Here is a 25,600-nt window from a genome sequence, read left to right as displayed (position 1 = left end):
AATGGCATACTCTCCAAAGAACAGAAAAAAAAAAGTGAAAACAAATGTATTAATCACTAATCAGATTTTTCATCTTCGAGCAGCATGGGTGAAATCGCCATTTGTATCGAAATCAAATTCTCCATAAACCCGTGTTTAACCTAACACTAAAATGGCTCGCTGCGGATGACCAGTAATTCCTATTTATCAGTATTGGGATGCAAAGTGGATAGAGTCATTCGTCGGAGGTCTACACCATTAACATGCCTCAAATGACTCCAGTAATAAATCTGTTTAAAAGTATCTAACTGATACACAAAAGATGGCCTGCATAAATAAGTTCTCTCGAACTCCTGGTTTCAATTGATTGCTGTGATCTTCAAACTCAACGGCAGAACCCCTAACCTCTTTTTACAGGCCTTTGAACGTAGGATTTGTTGGGATCTTCTGTCTTCAGCTTCGGTGGCCGAATTTCTCCTTTCTTATTCTGCAGACATACAAAATGGTGGATATTATTACTTAAGCAACTATTATCCTTGGTTAACTTACAATGTCAAACGCAATAGTTAAGTACATGAAAATCAGTAAGCTTAGCATCTCACCTTCTTTCCACCCTTCATAAAATCTCTCCAACTGGATACCTGATGATGAAGTGTGTTAATGTATACATCTTTCTTTATGTGTGTGTGTGTATTTTTTATTTTTTCTGATAAGAAATAGAATACTGCATGCAAACAAAATTCACTATCTTTTCTCTCTTTATAGGCTAGTAAGACACTTCAAACAATGTATCTACTCATCATTTGGATTAATTTTTAAAGAGCTGATGAAAAGCAACAGGTTCAAAGACCGGAGTAGGGCTTAAAATGCAAGAATTAAAAAACGGTGACCCAATGCACAAAACTCCTTATGTGTATGCAACAATTCCCGTGAGTGGAGAGGCTTCTCATGCAGTTGTCACTAAAACTAGTAATCACTCCCAGGTTATAGGGCTCACCCACTAAAATTTTAAGAGGTGTGCTTCAATACAACTTCAAGTTATTTAATTATTTTTAAATTTAAAAACTTCTATAAATTCAATGAACCCACAAAAATGGATTACCATGCTTATTAACTAAGATGTATAGGCCAAAGGCCACAAGTATTACCACCTAGGTTAGTGGTTAGTAAATAGGAACCATGAGAATACCATGGAATTGAAATCAGCCTTTGCAAACTGTATTTATAGTAGATTAGTTTACTGTGTCCCTAACAAAGTGATGTATATCTTCTGTTCAAATATTTTTCTTAATAAATATTATCTCATTACTCTATTATCTCCTGATATGCTGTCACACTGGCACTAAATGTTATACAGATAGCCAGAAAGTATATGTAGAACAAGGACAACATTTTTGGCCATATTGCAGAATACTTTATAGCTTCATTATAAATTTCACAGGCACACATCAGAACATCACAAATTGCAGTTTGATGTACAAAATTTAATTTAAAGATTAAGTCACAGAAAACTGACCCTCTTTTCTCGTGTTCCTTCCCATTCCTCCTCATGTTCACGCTTTCTTTTCCACATTTCTTTCTGTTCCTCTTCATCCCTTTTTAATCTGCCTTCCTCCTCAGATATCTACATAACATTGAATAACTTCAAAGGTGTAAATAGTCTCCAAATGATTTTGTCACTGGCATTTTCAAAGGCACGTTAAAATTTGAAAAAGTGGGTGGGGGGTGATTAGAGCATACCCTCATTTGCATTTTTCTTCTCCTCCATTCTTGTTCTGTTAATAGTTCACGAACTTTGACTTTGAGCTCCTGCCGGAATTCCTCTGATTGTTCATACTGTTTGTCATATTTTCCCTGAGACAAACAAAATGATATTCTTAAAAAGCAAGGGTACATTGTCTCTTAACTAACATTAATACTAAGTTTACAATATCAAAGTCAGGTACTCTGACCATTCAGTGTGTATTCAGACCACAAGGGAGGCGGAAGAGCCAACACACTCACACAAGGGGAGATTATTCTAGGTTGCAAAATCTGGTGTGGCAAAGATCTTAAAATTACAAAAGAACCCTAGTAAAATTATACATACCTCTTCAACCAAAGATTTCATTTTTGAAGCTGTATCTTTCTTCAGCTGCTTCTTCCTCTTTGCTCTAAGTTCTTCTGCAGTTCGCATCAATGAAAAAAAAAATGTTAGTTTTATTCTTTAATGTCCCTAGCTTTCCCAGGAATAAGGCATTTCTTCTACAGAGAGACTGCAGAAAAAGAAGGGAAAAAAACAGATAAATGAAAAAAAAAAAAAGAAGCATGATCCCAAGTCACAAATTTGGGGTTTGCAAGTTGTAAACACATTAAATGAACTCCTCAATTGGGTGAATTCCTATGTAAGATCAGCTTGTAGACAGCTAGCCTATAAAAAACTTTTCCCATTGAGAGTTAATCACAGCACATAGTTGAAACAGGATCCATAATGACTTCTTATCATTAACCCGAAGTGCTAAAATCAAGGGGAGGGGGGATGACAAAAAAGTTACTATTGAATTGTTAAAGTCATAAAGATAGTAAACCAGGTTTCACAATAATTCAGATTTCAGATTAACTTCCTTTACAGTCCAAGATACAACCCTTAGTTGGAAAAAATAAACACCCTTTAATACACAATAACTAGATGCCAGGTACAAAAGACCAATTTACACTAACCTTTAGCTGAATTAACTTGGCTAAGAATATAATCTCTTTCATTTTGATCCATTAGTAACTGTTGAGCTTTCGCTAATGCTGCATTCAAGTAAATAGCACAGACAATAGTTAAAAAGAATGCAAACTTCCAAGTGAACTGTCTAGCTGCAAAATTTCTACTTTTAGATCATAATAATAGAAATCTGATACAAAATACAGAATCAATGTATCACACAGAAAATCAAAAATAGGATCCAGCTTCCTAACTCTCCAATATTGTAGTTGTAGCCAGCAAGGGGTAGATATCAAACAAATAGCAGTTGAATGACATATACAATACCAATGGTAAATTATTTAATTTTCCTTCTTGGGCATCAATATATATAATTGATATATGGAAAAAAACATCAACACTGGATAGGTTAAGCTGAAGTTGATAAAAATGATAGTACAAAGTAGTAGATAAGAACAGTATAACTGTGAGAAATAGTGATGTATCCATACAAGCATACACAACTACTTGAACTTTCGAAGGCTATCTTCCACAGTTCCACTACATATGTCAAGGAGTGAAGTAATCTCTCGCAATCTGTCAGTTTTTGGTCTAGAACATGGAAATTATTCTAAAAGTAATTCATTCTTCCATGACCTAATTCCCTCTTCATGGTAAAGTGTATATATTATATATTTCAATTTATGCACACATATTTTCCTACTGGAAAGGAAATTAGCAACTTTTGGGACTCAAGCTGGTGTCCCTAACTAAATTATGTCTTTGGTTGAAGAGGTATGTACAATGTTACTAGGGTTTTACCATTCTCTGACCACAGCAAAAACTTTTAGGACTCAAGATAGTTAATCTAAAATTCATGAGCTAAACAATAAAGTAAGTAAATGAAGTTTTATTAGAGATTATTTGGGTCTAACTCAACTCCAAAAGCTAGCTCAAGAGAGAAAAGTTGTTTAGTCTTATACAAGGACTACTTTGGCCATATTCCTGGTTGATGCAGGGCATCTCTTAACACAACTCCCATGCCCTGAATTGGACATATGCAAGTGGCTCAATATCAAGACTAACTAGACCTAAACTATGGCCATATTCCTTAAAAGGCCTAAACTATGTTAATCAAACCCTAAAAGCCAGTTCAAGAGGTGAGTATTGCCTAAGTCTTAAAAAGGACTACTATGGCCATATTCCTAGAGAATGTGAGACATTTAACAAGTTCAAAGAAACAAGAAACAAACATAGATAAACAAGTAAAATGTTTAATTCCACCAAAGCTATCAATATCATAAAGCATGTATTCATGTACCTCCAAAAGCCTCCTTTGCTTGTGGATGCTTACATTTATCCGGGTGAACCATTAATGATAACTACATAAGATTTGCAAAGGTATGTTATAAGAAGCCAGCAGAACAGTTAAGACAGCCCTGAGCAGTAGGAAGACATTACCTTGCGGTACTGCTTTTTCACATCATCAATTGATGAATCAAATGGTAGGTTTAGATACTCAAATGGATTCAACTTAAAACAAGAGAGAATCCTGTGGAGAAAACCAAAACCATGAGAATGTTGATCAGTGGAGTGCATAGAACAAAGTTAAAACAATAACAAAATTTCTCATTTTCCACATAAATATTTGGTATAAGATCCAAGCATATTTTAAAATTACAAATTGAATGATATATATATATATATTTTTTAAAATTCACCCACTACACAAGCTTGCCCCCCTCTCTCTGGCTTCTAAAGTTTCATTTTGGGATCTTTCAACCAATGTTCATTGTTAACAAACCATCAATTACTGATTTTGTTATAGAATTTAGGGGGGAAAGAGAAAGAAACAGAAAGATAGAGAAAGAAAGAAAGAGGGAAAGAGAGAAGAAACAGAATTGCGAGGATAGAAGGAAAGAGAAGAGAAACAAAGAGGTCAAGGAAATATGCACTGCACTCTGTGATTATCATTCAGTCTGTCTAAAATACAACAAACCTGCCTTATTTATAGACAACTACCTAACAGCCATAAAATAACAGTAGCTGACTAAAACTAACTAACTGACATCCTTTTCTTTTTATATTTAAATATCAGATTTCTTCCTTCAGCCACATGACATGCTTGTTACACCTTCGCTTAGAAAAACTCAATGTATTCCAGCCAGTGTAGAGCACAATATAATACAATGCTAACATTATCTTCAATGCAAACGATTCTTTAAAGTTACACTCAAAATGAAAATTATACACTCAGGTGAATGAATTTCATAACATTACTATAGGCCAAACGTAGCTCAGTTCGTTGTTGATACTAAGATTCACCAGTTTTATAAAAACTCTGACAAACATCGCATCTATGAAAAACTCAAATTCAACATCGAAAGCAAAATTAAAATGCCAATCATTTATCTCAATACTCACGTAGACGCAGCATCATCCACATTCCAACAAGTCAATCGACACAATTTTCGGATCACGCAAAGATCTCAGCTCGTGAAGCTTCGGTGATCCAAATAAAACACATACGAAAAAACAAACACTCCAAAACCACAGCATAAATTCACCGACATATGCAATAATCACACAGTAATAACCGTCCAGAAATCCCAATCACCACCTAACCTAAACATAGCACCAACACACACATACATTAAAAAAATTACACGAAATGAAGAGAACGCAACAGAAAATTACGATTCAGAAGCACATAATCACATAGCACAGACAAAAAAAGAGAACGCAAAAATATATATACGAAGAGAGAGAAGCACCTAAGCACTTCGTTGTCTCTTTCAACTTCGCTAACTTCGGCGAAGAAGTTTTTGAGAAGCAAATCGTCATCGACGGTGGACGCGTGGTTTGTGTCTCCCATTTTCTGCTTCGTTCCCTTCCAGGAATTTACTGTTCAATTCAATTTGAGCTTCGAAAACAAGATTCGCTTGATCGAATCCTCTCAAACGACAACAAACAAACCTCTCTACTCAGGAACCGCAGTTTTTGAGACCTTTTGTATGGCTAACATATTCTAGTAGTAGTATTTCTTTAAATATCGTTTTTTTTTCATTTTTTTAATAAAAAATATCGCTTCTTCAACCATCAAACGAAATGTCGTTTTAGAGCAGGCTGAATGCAATAAAAGTTGGCATGAAGTAATTATAAAAAGGGTTCAACATTTTTTTTTCCTCCTGAATATGCAAAAATGCTCATTTTTAGTATTTTTTTTTTCAAAAATATCAGTTTTTGATTTTCTATTTCTAAAAATATATCATATTAAAACTCGATCACTATCGATATGATCTAAGATATTATGGTCTTAACCACATGATTCAGAACTCATAGTAACTGCTTAACTATTTTTCTATTATCATTGTATAAGACATTTCATGCTTTTATATATATATATATATATATCCAAACTTTATTACTTACCTCCTACACTTATTAACTTAGACGTCAAAATGTTTATACAAGTGTTTGCAACTTTTGTTTCCACCAAAAGTCGTCATCGTTCGTCAAAATTATCTTTGTTGCATGATACATCTATCATGTTCAGAGGTACCAAAATCTCCCTGAACACTGTTAATGCATTTAATAGTTATGTTCAGTCAACTAATAAACAACACATCACTGTCACCTGATCTACTAACCCTAGATGGCATTATGTGTATATTATGGGATTTGTGTGACTTGGTGAACAACTCAATTGGTGCAGGGTTATTTTTTTTTAATTGAAGGGAAATAATATTTTTACACTCTTGTTGCAATAAATCACATCAACAAGGTAGCTTTTGGCGAGAATGACTTCACACAACAAGAGGAATATGAAGTACGGTGCATCTTCTTAATCTAAGAGAAGGCTAGAAATGCACACATCCTTTGAGGCAATTTCAAAGATGTGCAAATTAGAATATTAGTATGATTTACTATTTATTTTCCTTGTATAATGATTTTTTCATATCTTCTCTGTTGCCTGAGATAAATTTGTTAATTTTTATAATAAATAAATATTTAAAAGTTATAAGAATAATTATTTGTGATTGAATAATAATATAAAAATATTTTATATTGCTAATCATAACCATTAAATTATTTATTTATAATCTAAACTATAATAAAAAAAATCCTCCTTTTTATTTTTCATATTTCATTAGACTATTTTATCCTTTTATTACTTTCAAAGTCATTCACTAACTACCTAAAACTTTATCCAGTCACTTTTTTTCTTCTTTTCAAAACCATTCACTAAAACTACCCAAAACTTTATCCATTCACTATTTTTATCTCAAATTCTCTCAATTCAAATATAAATATCTATCATCTTCATATATTTGCACCCAAAACTCTCTTAGACTACATAACTAAGTTAGGGTCCTGAAAAGTTTATAAGAATGATGAGAATTAATTTTCTAACTATTTCATTATAGAGACTTTGACACACAAAATATATAAATTTTAACTTATAAATCAGTTTAAATAATTTAATTACATCTATAGCAATCGTAATTTGCACCTTAAACCTTAAGTTACTTATAAATTAGACCTTGGTAGTAACAATTAGTGGTCATTCAGTTCAGTCAAAACAAAATCCCACTTGTAAAAAAGCTAGAAAGCAACGAAGCGGAACAGGAACACTTGCTTCTGTGGACATAATTAAGAGAGTGTCTGGTTCACTGTGCACACTTTCTTTGGTAAGCAGACAATAAAGACAACTTAGTCTTCTACATAAGTGGGATTTTTTCTATAAAGGAAGAAAAGGAAAGGATTCTTAATTGGGAAAAGGGGAGCGATCAAGTATATTAACACATGATTAAGGTATTCTGGGACATATATATTTTTTCTTACTCAAAAATTTTGTTAGATCATTTATTTGAATCTAAGTCCAATTTAATTAAGATTCAAAATTATAAAGGAAAAAGTTAATAAGTTTAATTTGTTGTCATAATTTATTAATTTTAATATTTTATATAATTGAATAATAGAGTTAGAGAAATATAAAACTAGCTATACTTATTCTATATTTATAATATGAGTTTTAAGATAATATCAATATCGGTAGACTATAAGATATTAGATTGGATCGAGACAATATGAAATATAATCTAAATTTATTTTCAAAATACATCAAGACTAATTCTATACCCACATTCATTAAAAACTAACTTTATACCGAGCTGGATTAAAGGGATGAGACGACTCACCATCGCTCTTACATGATCCATGAACATTTTGAAAGCAAAATCACACTCCTTGCTAATTTGGCTATTGCTAAATTTATGTTAATTTATGTTTTGTGCTTATCAGTTGTTTCACCACCGACGGAAAATGGATGCTGAGACGTAATTCAATTAAAAGTTGTTGATGTTGTCATCGCTAAATTTATCATTGTTTTCATTCTTTAATCAACTCATAAAAAGATGGTTTTGTTATTCTTAAAAAAAAGATGGTTTAGTAAAGTCTAATTGGCAATAATATTAACTTTAGAGATGATACATTAGAGAAATTAAGCGTAAAAAACTATAAAGATCATGTTGAATATGGCTTGCAATCTTTCATGTTTTTAATCAAGCACATTGCAACCACTATTTTGACTTAAACGCAGGAGTGGAGAGGCAAAATATCACGTATAGATCATGGTGTCCCCAAAACATAAGACCAGTTAAACAGGATACGACCGATTTTCAAACCCCATTGAAGATTGGCCTATATTGCAAAAGAAAGAAGGCTAAAAAGAAACCATGATAAATTAAATTTAGGGGGGACAAGACAGTCAACCAAGTGGAAGAAAAACTTTGATCATGCAATTGTTAATAGCATAAACCGATAAATATAATATATATGACACTGTCCAAGTAATTTTTCTCATTTTCTGATCTTGCTATTGCAATTACAAATAAAGCATTCTCTCTCACTATTCCTTTTCACCCTCTCCATTTTTCTATTATTTGAGTTTGACTATAGCTCCCTGAATGAGTGGAACTGGGTAGGGAGAAAATGCTACAATAATCAAAGTATTTGAGTTGAGTAACAAGTTTTCAATTAGAAATGTGACCAAATTTGAGACTCAGGTCAGGTAGCAATGCAATAGGGTTCCCAGATCAGAAAAGATCTCCAAGAATCCTTGCAACTCTTAAAATTGTTCTCCAGGGAAGAGTAATTGTTGTTGTGATGAAAGGTAATTAACGTGTTAGAAGCAGGAGCAGCTTTTGCCGTGGGCTTGGTCCTCCAATAGTATTCATAAGCATTGAAAGCCTTTTTATGAATAGCATGTTGTTGCCGTGGCCTCGGTGGCAGTGGATGACTATGTTGCACCACATCAACATCCTTAAAATTGACCACATCGTTGAACTTCTCTGACCATTTTGGACTCTTAACGTTGGCATCAGCACCTAATAACCCAATTGGCTTATTCATCATTAATGCTAACCCAATCCCACTAGACAACCACATGGGTGTTTTTGCTTCCTCTATCACACTCTCAACTTCCTCTGCCTCATCAAACTCTTCTTCTTCTTCTTCTTCTTCTTCAGCTACCTCCACGTCAGCAAAAGTGAGGACAAGGCAACCGTTTTCTCGTTGAGCACAAAAGTTGTTCTGTGAAGGAACAGACACAGCTTGTAGGAACAACCTTCCATTGTCACGGTGTGAACGCATGTGGAGTGAAGGGAGTGGAGGAGGGAAAGAACGAGGCAAGGGCTTTTTCTCAGCATAGTTGCATTTTGGCACTTGAAAATCCTCCTCGTGTGTAATTTGCACACTCTCTTCTGCTTCTTCTTCTTCAACATTTTTCTTTTCTCCTTCTGAATCCTCTGTCTCAGATGGTGAGTAAGAAGAGACTCCATCTGAGCCAGTTTCGGATCCAAGACTCTCCGTGCAAATCTCCAAACTTTTTTCACTCAAACAACTCTTTGACTTTCTCACAAGTGGATGAACATAAGGAGTCGTGGTTAGTTTCGAGGTTTCCTCGTTGGCCTTTTGGGCCAAAATTGAACTCCACACATCAACGTGTCTTGGTTTGTTGTCCTCATGATGCTCCTTTTGAATTGTGTTCCGAATTTGGAACCGGTTTTGCTTCATTTTTTCGCTGTAATCTTCATCAGATAAGGATGATGAGTAGTCAGAAACAGTGGATTTTGTGAGTGATGAGTGAGAGAGTTCTTCTGAGGAAGCATTTTTTTTCATGGGAAAGAAACCATTTTGAGAAAGCCATGTCTTGGAAGACATGTCTGCGGATAGAGTGCGTCGAAGAGAAGTGGGAGCATCGTGGTTAGAGGCGAAAATGGTCACAATGCCCTGCTTCTGCACCACCACCGTGTTCTCTTCTTCTATAGAAAGGCTTTGGCCTTGGATTTTCTTGCTCATACAAGTTGACATCTTCAGAAACTCAAAGATAAGCACTTATTAGCTGCATGAAAGGCAAGGATAACTAATAAGAAAATGCCAAAAAAATATAATCTAAGCTATAATTTGAAGTTACATAGTGTGGTACATGCATGTGAATTTAATGAAATAATAAATAAAGAAAACAGAGAAAAGTTAGATGAATTGTTATTACCTGAGGCAACACAGCAGTATCCAACAGAGGTCTACTTTGAGACCACTGGTAGTGTGAGTTGCAAATTAAAGGAGGAAGGAAAGGGTGAGGGTTGTGAGTTGTGACGATTCAGATGATGTTAAGTAGAGGAAATGGTTGTGGTTGATGGTACTGCAAGTAGAGGAAATGGGGGGTATTTGTAGGGTGCCAAAAAGCTTCTCGAACCGTATCCCCTAAGCCACCATGAAAAGTTCCTTTTATTGGTTTCTTCTTCTTTTTTTTTTTATATATTTTATTATTATTTCCCATTTCATTAAAAAGGTGCCATGAAATTCAACTCTTATTGATTCACACCAGCCCTTCTACTCATAATTTGGTTGTTTAGCCATTAAAAAAAAAAGATGACTGTTATGCCATTTTGACATGAACTAAACTGAAAAAGAGATCAATGATTAATTTCAACATTGTTGTAATATTAAAAACATTTTAGTTGAAACGTAATTGGAAGTATTAGAATTAGCACTTAACTCGAACTAAACCCTAAAAATTATTTTGTAGAGTGTTGGTTGTTTTTTATTTATATATTATATATAGTATTTTATTTATATTAATAGTCCATGTGAAATATCTAATATTTCTTACACTAAAAATTGAATATCTCAAATGTGAAGTTTACAAGATTAAATATTGTTTTAGTTCAATAACAATATAATAACAAGCAATTAGATAAGCTTAATTAACAACAATTAACAACAACTACTAAATATGATACCATTAATTTAGTCATATAAAGGCCAATCAATGTGAAATCTTTAACAGTTGGGAATATTATACAAGCGGGGTACAGCTCAACAAAATTTGTTGAGCAGTGAAAAAATTCTATTGGATTTTATGGAATTTACTTAGCCAACAACGCGTTTTTTCTTTTTACGGGCATAATAGATATTAATTAAGGGAAAGTATGACTACTGAAAACAACAGTGGGCTCTGCAACAACAGGCATATCAGATTGTACATGTCAACTTCGTCTAACTTCCAAAATTATTAGTACAATCTTAAATAGATGTTATTAAATTATAGTTTAAAAGATAATATCATGTTATTTGTGATATGTCATATGTGTGCCAAACTTTGAAGTTGAATAACCACTATATCTATAAATGCAAGTTACTTTACCTGAGACATTTTTTTTTACTGAACTTGATCTGAGACTTCATATGTAAAACGTAGTACCATAAAAACAACTTTGTATTATCATTTAGTTTAGCATTCTAGTCTCCTAACCTGATCACTGTTGCCTATGTGTATCTTCGATTAACATGCAAGGTCACTTTCATTAAATTCTTCACTACTTGTTTTGGCAATGTTGAAATCTATAAATTACAGCTAATGATCTACTGGTTTTGTGTCACAAACTTCCATTGGGAGCAAAAAAAGCTATTATATCATATAAAAACAAGAACAACCCATCATTAGGAATGACAATTATATTTATAGTTGGTTGGTACCTAAAAAAATGTTCACAACAAGGAGAGAAATTAACCATTCAAATGGGTTCAGGTCTCTGTATTTATCTAAAAAGACTGAAATATTTATACTCTACATTCTAATTAAACTATATTTTAATACACATCCTGTCTCATATATATATATATATATATATATTATATTCTTATTCAATATATTAAATTTAATACAATAATACAGATGAGTTAATGACAAATTAAGAATTTTCAACCAAACACTTTTGATTTCAAAATCCCCTCTTGCTGAAAAAAACTGAAAAAAGAAGAAGCATATATAAAGTCATTGATAGATGAAACACTAGCGAGACCGTGACGAGGAAAATCAAGCCATTGGCACCGGACTTGGATTGCAGTCATGTTACACGATGATGTTCACCCTACAATCAAGGTCTAAGAATTATAACTTTTTTCTTGTTATATTATTAATTTTATAGAGGTTGGAAAATAAAATTAAGAATGAAAATTTAGCTTCTCTTTTTTTTTTTTTTTTTGTGACTGTAGGCAATCCACATCTCATTGAACCATACCAATAAAGTAAGACAGAGAGTGACATTTATTGGGTGAAAATGGCTTAAGAAGGAAGCAAAAGAATCAGCTTTGGGAGAGGCCAATATGATTGGGCGGCTAGAAAACTCACACTCCCATTGTCTCAACAGAAAATCCGACACTTATATCTATATTAATTTTAAACTGACATAGTTTAATCATAAGGAATAATGTATGTGGAAATGAATGAACGCGCGTCATGTCTTCATCACAGTATATTTTGCATTAAAATTCCATCTCCGTGCTTATGTAAAGTCTTGTGGCTAATACACAAATAATGCGGCGAATACGTCAACCAATCTTTTATTACTTAAGCTGATAAATTCTGCTAAACTCATTTTCCGCCCAAACTCCATGCATAATCCCAGTCATATTAGAAATTTTTTTCACATAAACTTCTTCAATTCCATGCTTACACGTTATTGTGAAAGTTGTGTTCAATGCAAATGACCAACTCTCCATGTCTTGCATCAAATAATGTGTAATAACTCTCAACTTTTAATGCCTGGGATGACGAAATTGGCTTCTGCTGTCCTTTTTTTTTAGTTATGTTAATATTTAATTTTGTGATTCAATTTTAAAACTGTGTGGTTTTTAAAGAATAGTACAGAGACAATTGGAAAAGGGACAGCAGAAAAGTCAGGTCCCTCGGATGACTAATGATATGTGTAATCTTCACTCATCTAAATATGAAGAGTTATGTAACAGTTCTCAATTTTTAATGCCTCATATAACATTGGGGAATCAAATAAAGTCTTCAGAATTCTCTTCCGACTCTTCATATTGACAACCCGTTTATTATCTAACATTGGGAATAAGTTTTATGTGCATATGACGATGCACTGCAGTTCATTGGGAATATGTTTGGCTCCCCAAAAATTATTACTCCAGATTATACATTCATGGCAAGGGGTATTATATATACCCATCCTCTATTCATTTTGGGTTCTACTTTGCACACAAATTCTACTATTAGTATTTTCTGTTCGAGTGGCTAAAAGGGTGACAGAGGTTTCAAAGATAGTGTTGGCAAGATTGAATGAAGGTTGCAACTAAGGGTGATTCGTTTATGGTTCATTCCAAACTTTAAAAATCCAAATGACATGACTAGCATGGAAATGGTTCTGCTTGATGCAAAGGTACTTGCTCATACCTCCATTCTGCATCTAAATGATATTTTAGTGTGAAAACTCTATTGTTAATTCTTTTTTAATGGTTTTGTAGGGTGACAATATTCATGCGTATGTGAAAAAATCACTAAAAAAAGATTTCAAAGATGTTATCCAAGAAGATAATGCTGACCTGTTCGAAAATTTATTGGTTGCTCTGAATGATTACCAGTTTAAAACTACCCCACACAAATTTAAACTGAATTTTATGGGTTCAACCAAGTGCAAAGATGTCCACGATGATAGTATTCCAAAATTTTCCTTTGATTTCATGTCTTTTACAGATATTCTAGGAAAAACTAGGGAAAACATATTGCTTGGTAATGTTTTATTGGACTTGTTGTGATCTTATAACTGTGCAAGTTAAGGAAATGTCTTGATACATATCAATTTTCAATATATTATTAATTTTTTTATGGAAATAAAAAATTTAATTTTCTAGGTGTTATGGGAATATCTAATGCTTTTTATGGGACCAAGCTGCTAATCAATCTTGATGTTCCCAAAGTACAAAATTACAAAAATAAGTAATGCATATTTGCAGAGAATATTATTTATCCAACTCTTTCTCTAATTGCTTTAAAAATTTATTCACTTACAATATGGATTTCTGAAATTGAACTTACTCAAAAAGGGTTTCTCAAATGACTGGTACTTTGATTATCTCGTTATCGGAGGATGTGTTGTTAACCCAACATATAACAATTTCTGATTTAATGGAGGCTCTTGAAAATTATTTAATCTTCTTACATACTTTGTTAGGATTTTTATACGGAAAATCTTTTATTCAACCATTCAAATCATAAACATGTGTCTATTATTAATCAATTGTAAATATATATTATTATTCAAGCGATTTACATACTTAACAATTTAACATTAATTGATTCCAAGATTGCAATTGGAATTATCAATCAATAAGTTCATGTTTCTATTATTATTAAGTTATTAACTATTAATTCAAAGGTTTAATTGTTGCTGAAATTATTAATCAAGCGGTATTTAATATTTAAAAAAAATTAATTCCACAGGATATATTTAACCTAGCAAATTAAAACCAACAAATCTGGCTCATGTATTTTTTTTAAAATAATACACCTCTTCAGTTTGGAAATGATAATCATAATAGTGACTCATAATTGTTATGATAATGTTAATCATAATTATTTGGTTTAATTGCCTCATATTCGTTTAATGAACGATGACATTTAAATTTATATTGGTTATCATAATTCAAATTCGCCTCTTCCGTTTGGAAACCGAAAATAAGTGGGATAAAGAACCAAGTATTAATGGATGCTATTATTGAAAGAGAAAACTAAGGAGAAATTTGTTATGCAAAATAAAATAGTGTAATAGTCATGGCTTCTATTTGAATCCCCCAAAGAGAATACCAAATAGAAATTGAGATACAAAATTTTCAATATTAATTGATGCTATTATTGAAATTGCCATTTTCTTAGAAAATTGTGTGATATTCGTGGGTTCTCTTTGAATTCCCCAAAGTAGATTGAAACTCCTAGTCTTTTCATCCAGCCTTAATTATTAGAGTACTGCATGCTTAGTGGTAATAGTTTAATGCATATTTTTCTCCATATCTTTAGCCTATATAAAGAATGTATTGTCTTTTTGGAAATCCTTAATGTCTTCTTTGGCTGTCAAAGCATAAAGGTTCTTATTTTCGTGTGCGTGCAAACCATTAGCTCTCATATAATGGCATCCCAATCATCCAGTATTTTGAAGAAGAGGACATTTATTTACAAAGTTTATCCTGCGTTAGCCTTTATAGTAAATTTCTTTTTTAACTTTCATATAGATATGTTTCATCTTTATTTTATGTCCATTGATTTTGAGTTTTATGGATAATTTCCATAAATGAATTAGGATGTCGAATCTTTTCAGTTTTGATTTTTACGACCAAATAGCAAACAAGGTTACTCTTGAAGACCCAAATGGAAACAAACTTGAGGTTGTTTTTGAAAAAGAAAACAACAGTGTATCTCGCAGAAGAGAGTAAGAAAATTTCAGAATTTAACAAGCTAATTGATGGGGGTGGCTTCTATTTTTTTAAGGACGGATCGTTTTTTGATTGATGTTAAGGACAAATTTTTAAAGAAAGTAGAATACGAAAATCTCATTTTTTTTTTGTCTGATGAAATACTCCAAAAAAGGTTATAGGAATAAAAAATGATATCAATGATACTAAATTTAAACATGTTTTGATGTAGTATTTAAGGGCATATGACATTACTTCAAGATAAACAGGTATGCAATTATCTTCTATTCATTTTTTTTATCATTGATATTATTATTTTAATATTTGAATGTTGTTCTTTTATGCAGTATTTGGCTTTGAGATTTTGTCATGTTGCTCTGGCCAAAACTATTGAAAACATTCAATTAAATGATCAACAAGACAACAAATGGCCTTGCAAGTTTACTTGGGTCTCTGATGTTCAATATCTTTGTCAAATTACGGTTGGATGACATAATTGTTGCTCAACTAAGAAGCTTAAAGAGAAAGATTGTTTAAAGTTTGGAGTACCTAAAAGTTCTACAAATGTAGTATATACTTTTAGTGTAGTTTAAGTTGTTTGTTTTCTTCAGTATTTTATGAATGTTGAGTTTTCCTGAATGTAGCAAATCACATGTTCAATATAAGTATTATTATGATCTTTATTTTTATTCATTCACAGTGCTCATTTTTAATTTCTGTTAATTTATTCTTATTTAAGCATTAAATGGAACACCATTATATCATCCAAGATGAGTGTATCATTTTCTTTTAACTATGCAACTTTTAAAATATTTTTTCTTCAAAGAAACAGAAAAAAAAGTTAACTAAAATCCTCGTGCATTGCATAGGTAAATTGACTAGTTATTAATACGTACACTCAAAAAGGTAGAGTCACGTTGATCAATATTTCAAAACAGAGTGTAGAATAATGCCCTTTAAATAACCAAAAATACCATAAAAATGAAAGAGTTCATTCAACTCTCCCTCTCCCTCTCCCTCTCCCTCCCCCTCTCTCTCTCTATATATATTATGTGAATTGGGTATCTTCATTTTTAATTGTGTCTTATCTCTTTTATCACTTTTACAATCAAATTAAGACTTAATTATAATTAAAAATTTAATTGAGTCAATCAATTATCAAAAAGTTCAATCAAATCTTCCAATTGTTTAAAAATACTTTAATTAAATCTCTCAATTATTAAAAAAATTATATCCTTAAATTCTTTTAAAAACACTACAATCATATCATTTTTGTCAATTTTATTAATTTGATTGACAAAAATTATATAAATAAATATTTTTGTATCGTTTGTATTAACAATAAATATAAAATATCTATTTATATTAACGATAAATCTTAAGAACTTCATTTTTACATCGATTTCATTAGTAACCAATGTAAAAATTTATTATTGTAAGTCGATTAGAAAAATCTAATTGAACTTTTTAATTATTGAGGAATTCAATTAAACTTTTAATTATAATTAAAAGATTAATTATATAATTAAACCTTAAATTAAATGTAAGCATGGCTGTTATCATAAATTTATAAATAAAAATATATGTGTAATTTTAATTTTGATTTGGATTTTTTTTAAGTAAAAAAAGGCAAGCTGAAGCTAAGTAGATGAAGGTTTCTCGATCAGGTTGGTACCTCTCCCTCTACTTCACAAAGACAACGATCTCCGATATATAGATAAGAATAGGAAAGGCAAAACCAATCCAATAAAGTTTTTTGGTTTTGATTTATTAACAAACCCCAATGTAAAATTTATTTGTTTTCCATCCATTCGATTTTTATTTATTGGTTTTTGATTTTTTTGAATTAGTTTTTAATTTTTTTTATTGGATTGAATTGGTTTAAAAACATCTCTATTTAGAGGATTATGAGAAGCAAAAAGAAGGAGAGATGGAAGAGGGGTAATCTCGTGAAGATGATGAAGCAAGAGGGAAAAAAGTATACTCACTAACGTAAAAAGATAAATTATTAAGGAATAAGAAAAGAAGATAGGGCGATTTAATAATAACATTTATATTGGACGGCCAACGTGAAAGTCATGTAAGTGAAAATGTCATTCGTAGGATTTGAGTCTAGAAGCACCTATCCGTAAAGGAAAAATGCTAAAAATGGACACTTGGACACACTATTTTAAATATATTTTTTTATTAATTGAAATTTATTAAAAATAATAATATCTTATGGGTCTCACATCATATTTAATAATTATTTCATAATTTATAATTTTAATATATTTTAATCATAATATATTTTAATCAATTAAAAAGTGTGTGGTTAAAAGAATATGTTAGATAACGTGTTCTTATCTTCCATGTATAATGATATGAGTCACTACATCACTAACTATTTTATCTATTTATGTATAAGATTTATTACGTCTTGTAAGAAAAAATATCAGATCATAGGATTTGAGTCAAAGAACGCCTATATGTAAATTGATATTTGAGTTGATACAACACTAATTTGTGCAAGTCCGTGTAGTTTAACTGATGACCAATTGATTTGATCAATGATTTATTTACTCGGTATTTTAACTGTGTAATTGACTCAATTTTAATAGAAGAAAGATAAATAATACTAATCAATTAGCTCGAATTATAATTGAAGAAGTTTTATTGGAAATAATTTTTCAATCTCTTCACCCCTATCATGCATTGTATTGTACTAAATAGCATGACTCATTCTAATAATACTAATAAGTTCGTATTGAGAGTTTTTTTTAATCAATTTTCTTATAATTATAATTTTAGTTGATTTTAGAGTCCATAGTTTTTCTTAATGTTAAGATGGAGATATATAAATTATTATTTGATACATCTTTTCTAAATACTCGACATAGACCGATCAATGGTTAATCAGAATGAAGAGATTGATTAAATTCTTCCGAAAAGTGAGCTAGAATTCTAGCTACAAAATTGAAACTCTAAAATACCAAAGTCATGGAGTGTAAGCATTTAATATATATTAGAATCTCATTTCATTTGTATAGCATGCAATGGGTGCATTTGGAGTTTTTAAAGTCCGTTTGAGGTGATTGTAAGTTTTGGTTTTCAGTTTTTAAATGTAATTTTTAAAATAAAAAATGTTTGGCAAAAAATGAAGTTGAATTAGTTTTTAACTCAATTTCAAAATAATTTTACATTCATTATCAAAATCTTGAAAAAATATTTTGTTAATTTGGTTTATAGTTTAAAAAACGCATTCTAACCACCATTATCGTTCCCACCACTACCATCGCCGCTACTAGCACACTATTATTGCTTCCTCCATTGTCACCATTCCACCACAACCACCACCACATCTATTGTTGTCGCCTCCACCACCACCACATCGCTGTCACCACCATTATCGTTGTCTCCATTGTCGTTGTGGTCATTGTTGTTACTATTTCATTCCACCATTATTGTTGTTATCACTACCATCATTCCATTATTGCTATTGCCATTACCACCACACCATCCTCGTCACCACCATTACCATTTCATTGCCTCCATTGTTGATGTTGTCACTATTCCATCCCATCACCACCCATAATTTTAAAAACCCAACTAGTGATTAACCCGATCAATGCATTGTTGGATCACTGGATCAATGGTAGAACCAGCGAGTCACTAATTGACTTGCATAACCTGGTCTTTATTAAAATAAATTAAAATTTTATACCTAACCTCAATTGATCCGCATGACCCAACATGTTTTCTCCCTTAGATATAACTCGACATGGGTTAGTGGATCACTTGTTTAATTACAAACCAAACTAGGGTCATACCAAGTTGCACCAAGTGTTTAATACATGGTTAATCTGATAGGCAACTTGACCCAACCTGACCTCTGGGTCGCGGTCCAACCGGCGGGATCAGTTTTGATTTTAAAATACAATCATCACCATTTTATTGCTACTATCGTCACCATCACCATCCCACTATCATCTTTGTCACCGCCATTATTCCATCCCCACCACTGTCGTCACTGTCATTGACACCACCACCATTACTACCCCCGTCATCGTTGTCACTTCCACCGTGTTAATTCTATCATCGTCATTATTTCATAATAGAGCGAGATAAGATAAAACAGTTGACTCATTTTATTTATCTTCGATTTGTAACATTTTTTTTAAAACTAAAAATAAAAAATAAACCAAAACTCAAAATTAAAACTGATTTTAATTTTTTAAAATTTTAAAATTAAAAGCGAAAAACCACCCAAATGAGACCTAAATTTTTACATTCTGGGAATCGGAATTTTGGTTTTCAAGTTATTCCTTGTATATAATTATGAAAAGGATCGAATGAACAGGATAGCAATTAATTAGTTCTCATATTTGCATAAGCATAATGTATTCAGGCTCTGTTATATTCATAGTTCATAAACATATATACGAAGGTTTGTGGCGCCAATCAAACGACCTGATTAATTAATCAGTAATCAAGGAGTTGGTAATTAATTAACATCATTCACGATAATTGGATAATTATTTTATCTTATAGATTCCGTCAACCTAATAGCTATGTTTCTTAAACCTCAAAGGTATTGGATTAACATACATCTTTGTGGACCTATGCTTGGAATACAGCTTAATTGACCTTTGGAAAATTTTCAGCAATTCTTTTAACCTATAAAGGTCGGAAATAGCATATTGTTTGACCTAGATTTATATTTAGAATGGCTATTCATTTATGGAAGTCCAAAGCCATATGGTGGACGTGTTGGTCTTATGATTTGTTGTATTTGTTTTATAACTTTTTTCTTTTCATATTTTTGGCTATAGAAAATGACTGAACACTCCCCTGAAAATTCTTAGTTTCTTTTGCATTATAAAAAGATTAATGAAAGAATTACTTGATCGATAACCATCCAAAAAGGCAATGAAATATTACGTAAGGGGACACCTTTGGGTTAAATTTTTAAGGTTTAGAATTGGAATCCTTGACAAAGACCTTATCCTATATTACCCACAGATTTTATATGTATGTTTGGATTCATGTTGTATTATTAAAAATTATATTGCAATTTCAGTAACATGATTTTAGATAAATGTTTATATATTTGATTTTATGTTGAATTAATTATATATATGAGTTTAAAATTGATTTTAAGTTAAGTAATTTTTAGTAACTTTTTTGTTGCATAAAATATTTACTATTTTTTTCTAATACTAACTTGCTGTAAAATAAAAAAGTTCAAATTTAAATTACTTCACCTCAAAATTAATTTCATTAAAAAAGTTTACAAATACTTACTCAAACACACTAAAAGTAGTTTTTTTCTCTATACAAAAATACACATAATCCTTATTTGCAGTAGTGTACAATGATTTAGACTTTGTGAAATAACTTTTTTACTCTGCATGTGCTTAATCTTTATTTATTTATTTGTAGATTACCCTTTCGTTTGTATATTTACACCAATTCACAGCTTCGCTTCACACAGGTATATTTCCCCCCTAACAAATATACCCTTTTTTTGTATTTTATTTCGTTTATCGGTTAGGAGAAAATTTATTGAAAATTGTAAGTGTTTTTATCTTTCTATCTAATCAAAATTACATTATTTATTAATAATTTTTGTTATTAAAGTGAAAATTTAATTTTAATTAAAATTAACACCAAATTCATTTCTATTTTCGTGTCTAACTTTTTGTTATTTCCTAATTAAAACAAGATAAAAATTACGTGCAAGTTAAAGTTGTAATTCTTACAGTACTAATAATTCACGTAATAAAAATAATAATATTAGTTATTAAAATAAATTTTAATTTTAATTAAAAATAACGTTGAAAACACTATAGAAACCTACCCTTAAAATTTAGTTATTAAAATAGGTGTGTAAAATTAAGTTTTCCGATACTATAATTAAATCAAGAACTTTTAATAATCATTACACTCACATTGAATAAAGTCAACTTCCAATTCTCATTTTTAGGAAGAATCTGCATACCTTCTTTTGAAGCAATTATCCTTACTGTATTATTATACGAGTGGCAAGAGTATAAAAGCAAGCGACCAACAGGAAAGAGCCACATAATGAAGAACAAGAAAACTTTAGCCACAGAGCAGAGGCCTTTGCTTTGCATTCCCTTATAAAAAATTATCATAAAAAGAGAGACCAATCGTTATGGAAAATTTGTAATTGCAGAGCATATGGTTCTGTCCCTGATTCCCACTTGCTCACACCTATACACAGAAAAACCAGTGTGGACAATATTCAATATTTAATCCATTTGATTTGATGTAACATTAGTATCTACTTTCGGTGTCTTTAAATTTTCCTTTGCTAATGTGCTTTTCCTTTTTATGTATATTCTGCATTGAGCAATTCTTACAACAACACATTATTTGCTTTTTATGTATGTTTTATTTATAAGTATTATGTTGGCTCAGGAATTACTCTTTCATGGGTAAAGTAATTAACCTATAATTCCTTCTCAAGCTCACATATGATAAGACATTTCTTATATATTATATTAGTCAGTGTACCATTGCGATCGCACGGAGGAATTTTTTAAGAGAGGGATAAAATAATTATTGTAATATGTATATATATAATTGTATATTAAAAAACAATGCATAGTTAAAAAATCACATTTTTTATATACTTTGTAATATAATTTCACCAAATTTAATTCAGTCGAATAAAAGTCATGAAATAAATTATTACGTGTATGTTAACATACATATAAGTACACATTAAATTTTTTAATAATTACTTTTATTTAATAGTGATTATATATATATATATATATATATATATATATATATATATATATTCAATTAATAACATTAAAATCATGAAAAATATCAATATATTTATATAAATACTATATTAATAAAATTAATGAAGAGATATCAAACACAATTCAAATAAAATACAGGGCTGCAACTGTAATAATAGATATCCTTTTTTATAACGTTACTCTATGTTAGACATGGAAAACAATTATGATTTTTTTAGGATCAAATAATGGAAGGATATCAACTGTAGTTTACTAAAAATAAGTGTAATTTATTCTTCTTATTATTATTACTTTATTATTATTATTATTATTATTATTATTATTATTATTATAATTACTGGATTTGCTTGAATTAAAAATAAAAAAATCAAATCAAATCAACAAATAAAAAAATTAAAACAAAGAAAATGGTTTTGATCATTTTAAACTTTTTTTTTTTTAAGTTCAATAAAGTTTTGTTTGAATTCAACACCAATATTAATTCAGTCATCAACGACTCCTCTGTACTACTTGCATCTAATCATATATATTCCGCTAGTTAATTTTTCAATCTTAATTAGTAATAAGACTGCAATATATACTACATATGGAACACTTTCGTGATTACCACACAGTGCAGGAGCACTATTATTTGGGTTTGTAACCTCATGCATGTTAGGGTCTGGGTAAATGTTCAGACGACAACACGCACTGCTCGCAACAGTGTTAAGCTGTTTTTTGTTTTCTTCTTTTCCTTTTTTTAAGTTCTAGTCTTCTAAAGACTGTTACGAAGTTACTTCTGGTCCTGTTATGACACTTATGTTGTATTGTAGTTGTGTACCTTGTACCTCTCTACGTACTCGCATGTCAATAATAATCTCTTTAATTATGAGAGAAAGAATACATAAATGTGCTTGAAAAGTTTAACATGCAAGGATGCTATACCAATAATGTCTACTCTTTTACGTGAGTCTGCATCCACTTTGTGGATATAGAGATTGATTAATTTCACTCACGTTCGGTTGTTTTGTTACGTATGAACATTTTATACAGAAAAGGTGGCCGACATTAATAATGAATGCTCTTACCAAACCTTTCTTTTATTTGTTTATGCTTTTTGGAGTAACTAAAAACATATGCTCCAGTTAGCTATCAATCTATCATGGCTTTGTACGTGAAATTAATTAAGGAGAAAAGGAAAACAAATAAAATGAGAAATTTGTGGCTCAAACAAAGTACTTATATATAAATGCGACGTGGATTTTCCACCGAATAACAGTTAAGACGTACCGGATTCCAATATACTATGATGTTGTACCATCTTACTAGCTAGCTGAAATGGTGGTGGATATGACCAGTTGTTCATAGCAAAATCTAAGAAAATCTTGAATCTATTATACATTTGTCTCCGTGAAAATTTATTCCGAAGAAACTACGGTGCCATGAATGAGCAATAATCTAGAAGCTGACTATGGATTGGACAAGAGATAAAAGGAAATTAAATAGCAAAAGTTATATATGGATGGTGGGAGTAAAAATGTACTAAGAGAAAATTGTGGACGAGCAGATTTGTGGTCGGATACTTGTCCTCTTAATTAGGGCTCTTGCCCTATATAAATATAAATATAAGCTTCGTGGAAGATTTTTTTTACAAAAATGCTTCTATTGTGTTTTTGTTTCTTCGATGGAGAGCCACTCAAAACTTTAAAACATAAAGTTCACCTACACAATAATATTGTTCTGTTGGCATACAATTGTATAGCAGGAAGCCAGAAAGTGCATCTTAAAAGATAACGGGTAAAGTTGTAATTACCGGTTGAAATATTAGTAATATATATATATATATATATGGTAAATTATGAAGTTAAAATCAACTTCATTAATTTTTAAATGAATTATTCTAATTCCTAATTTAATTCACCCTGTAAAGAATATTCACCAGAGGAATCAAATTCATGCAAGAACTATATAAGCAATAATTTTTTAATATCACATTAATTTAAGGTAAAATTAGAATAATGAGACTAAAAAAAATATTTTTTAAAATATTTTAAAAGTATTTTTTTAGACTATTTTGTAACAAATAGTTATATGTCATTTAAATAATTTAATTATATGTTAAAGTTTAGATGATATTAAAAAAATATTTAGTTATCACAAAAATATTTTCTCGCATGATGATGGAAAAAATAAACTCGACATGTCAAAATCTAACGTAATATTTATACATGAAAGTATTCATTATGGGATAATGAGACTATATTTCTCATATATTAATTTTTTTACCTGATATTATCATGTGAAAATTGTGTCTATTTTCCCCTATCAATTCTAATAAACTTTAAATTAATAATACATGTATTGATAATAATGTAAAACTTTTATATCAATAAAACATGCGTAGTAAACTCATAAATTTTGATAGAATTATACTTTTTAGTATTTATAAACAAATAAATCCAATTTTTTACGTGGTGTCATGAAAATTTTGCGTGAAAGGATTTATCCCTAGAGCCAGGAGTGAATTCTCTTCTCTTGCTAGCTAGGATTAGACACAACACTTTACTTTGTCTGGTGCAGTTTTTGTCTTTCACAATGTGTATGTTGTTGAATGCTGGATACACCTTAATATGACGGGATCATTTACTTGGTTATAGCTCAAGACACAATGAGAATGCTGCGAGAAATTGGCTAAAGCTAAACCAAGATAAGACCATCGCAAAGAGCAAGAGGCGTTTTAGTTCCTTTAAATGTTACATGGAGAGACTGCTATTAACTCGGGCACAGCTTGACATGGACCCGTTTTGGTTAGTTCCAGTTAATCTTGGGTTTTGCTCATATAATGGATATTAATTGGGTCTATGCAATTCACACTATCCTTTTTGTTCTTCACACCTCCACTTTTGTTTTTTATTTTTTCTTTTCAAAAAGAGGAGCATTAGCATTAAACTATCTATTAGTTATTTAAATTAATTGAAAATTATAAAAACATGAACAAAACTCATTAATTATGAAATTCTCTTCTCTTATGTTCAGAAACTAATTTTTGTAACGTATAAGAACATAAATATATAACAAAAACTAGTTTTCATGAAGGGTATTTTGTAAAACAAATAATAAAAAAGAAAAACAATGCAATGAGTAAAAAAGGTATTAATTGTTTGCTTTCAAATGAAAATAGTTAGTCGACTTGATTCAATATTCGATAAACTTTGAGTCCAATTAAGAATGGAAGAACAGGTTGTGTTTGGTGGGTCAAGCAGATTGACCCACTAAAAATGGTGAAGAGAATTAGTTAGGTGACTTAACATGTCGACTTTTCTCATCCACCAACCAAGTTGGTAAGTCACTAGCAAAACAAAATAGATTGGTTCGCTGGATTAGTATGTTCTTATTAAAAATTAGTATGTAAAATCTCAAATGT

At 30.8% G+C, this 25,600-nt stretch overlaps 2 protein-coding genes across 3 annotated transcripts; both read right to left on the bottom strand.

The window, feature by feature from the left end:
- Positions 1–100: 100 nt before the first annotated feature.
- On the bottom strand, positions 101–5,690 carry LOC100783331 (J domain-containing protein spf31). Its single transcript, XM_026124719.2, has 9 exons — positions 5,425–5,690; positions 4,112–4,202; positions 3,972–4,032; positions 2,680–2,757; positions 2,069–2,142; positions 1,720–1,833; positions 1,496–1,603; positions 582–620; positions 101–466 (listed from the first exon to the last, which is right to left on the bottom strand). Exons 1-9 carry the CDS (start codon positions 5,523–5,525, stop codon positions 380–382), a joined length of 753 nt encoding a protein of 250 aa, XP_025980504.1. The 5' UTR covers positions 5,526–5,690; the 3' UTR covers positions 101–379.
- Positions 5,691–8,461: 2,771 nt separating this feature from the next.
- Positions 8,462–10,384, bottom strand: LOC112998576 (protein FAF-like, chloroplastic). Of its 2 annotated transcripts, none has more exons than XM_026124718.2 (2): positions 10,206–10,384; positions 8,462–10,024 (listed from the first exon to the last, which is right to left on the bottom strand). In XM_026124718.2, exon 2 carries the CDS (start codon positions 10,022–10,024, stop codon positions 8,720–8,722), a length of 1,305 nt encoding a protein of 434 aa, XP_025980503.1. In that variant the 5' UTR covers positions 10,206–10,384; the 3' UTR covers positions 8,462–8,719. The 2 variants fall into 2 exon arrangements, with proteins under 2 accessions (XP_025980503.1, XP_025980502.1); XM_026124717.2 differs by having other exon boundaries at positions 8,462–10,055; positions 10,206–10,376.
- Positions 10,385–25,600: the final 15,216 nt, after the last annotated feature.

Source organism: Glycine max, chromosome 12 (genome assembly GCF_000004515.6).
Source record: "Glycine max cultivar Williams 82 chromosome 12, Glycine_max_v4.0, whole genome shotgun sequence".
Taxonomy (NCBI): Eukaryota; Viridiplantae; Streptophyta; class Magnoliopsida; order Fabales; family Fabaceae; genus Glycine; species Glycine max.
This window is presented reverse-complemented; position numbering and strand designations above follow the sequence as displayed.

Excerpts from the sequence above, each read along its gene's own strand:
- LOC100783331 (XM_026124719.2), bottom strand. The coding sequence starts at position 5,525 with ATGGGAGACACAAACCACGCGTCCACCGTCGATGACGATTTGCTTCTC. Across the intron at positions 2,758-3,971 it reads AGCAAAGGAGGCTTTTGGAG|CATTAGCGAAAGCTCAACAG; the intron begins GTACATGAATAC and ends ACTTGAATGCAG. Across the intron at positions 2,143-2,679 it reads CCAAGTTAATTCAGCTAAAG|AAGAACTTAGAGCAAAGAGG; the intron begins GTTAGTGTAAAT and ends TGCGAACTGCAG.
- LOC112998576 (XM_026124718.2), bottom strand. The coding sequence starts at position 10,024 with ATGTCAACTTGTATGAGCAAGAAAATCCAAGGCCAAAGCCTTTCTATA.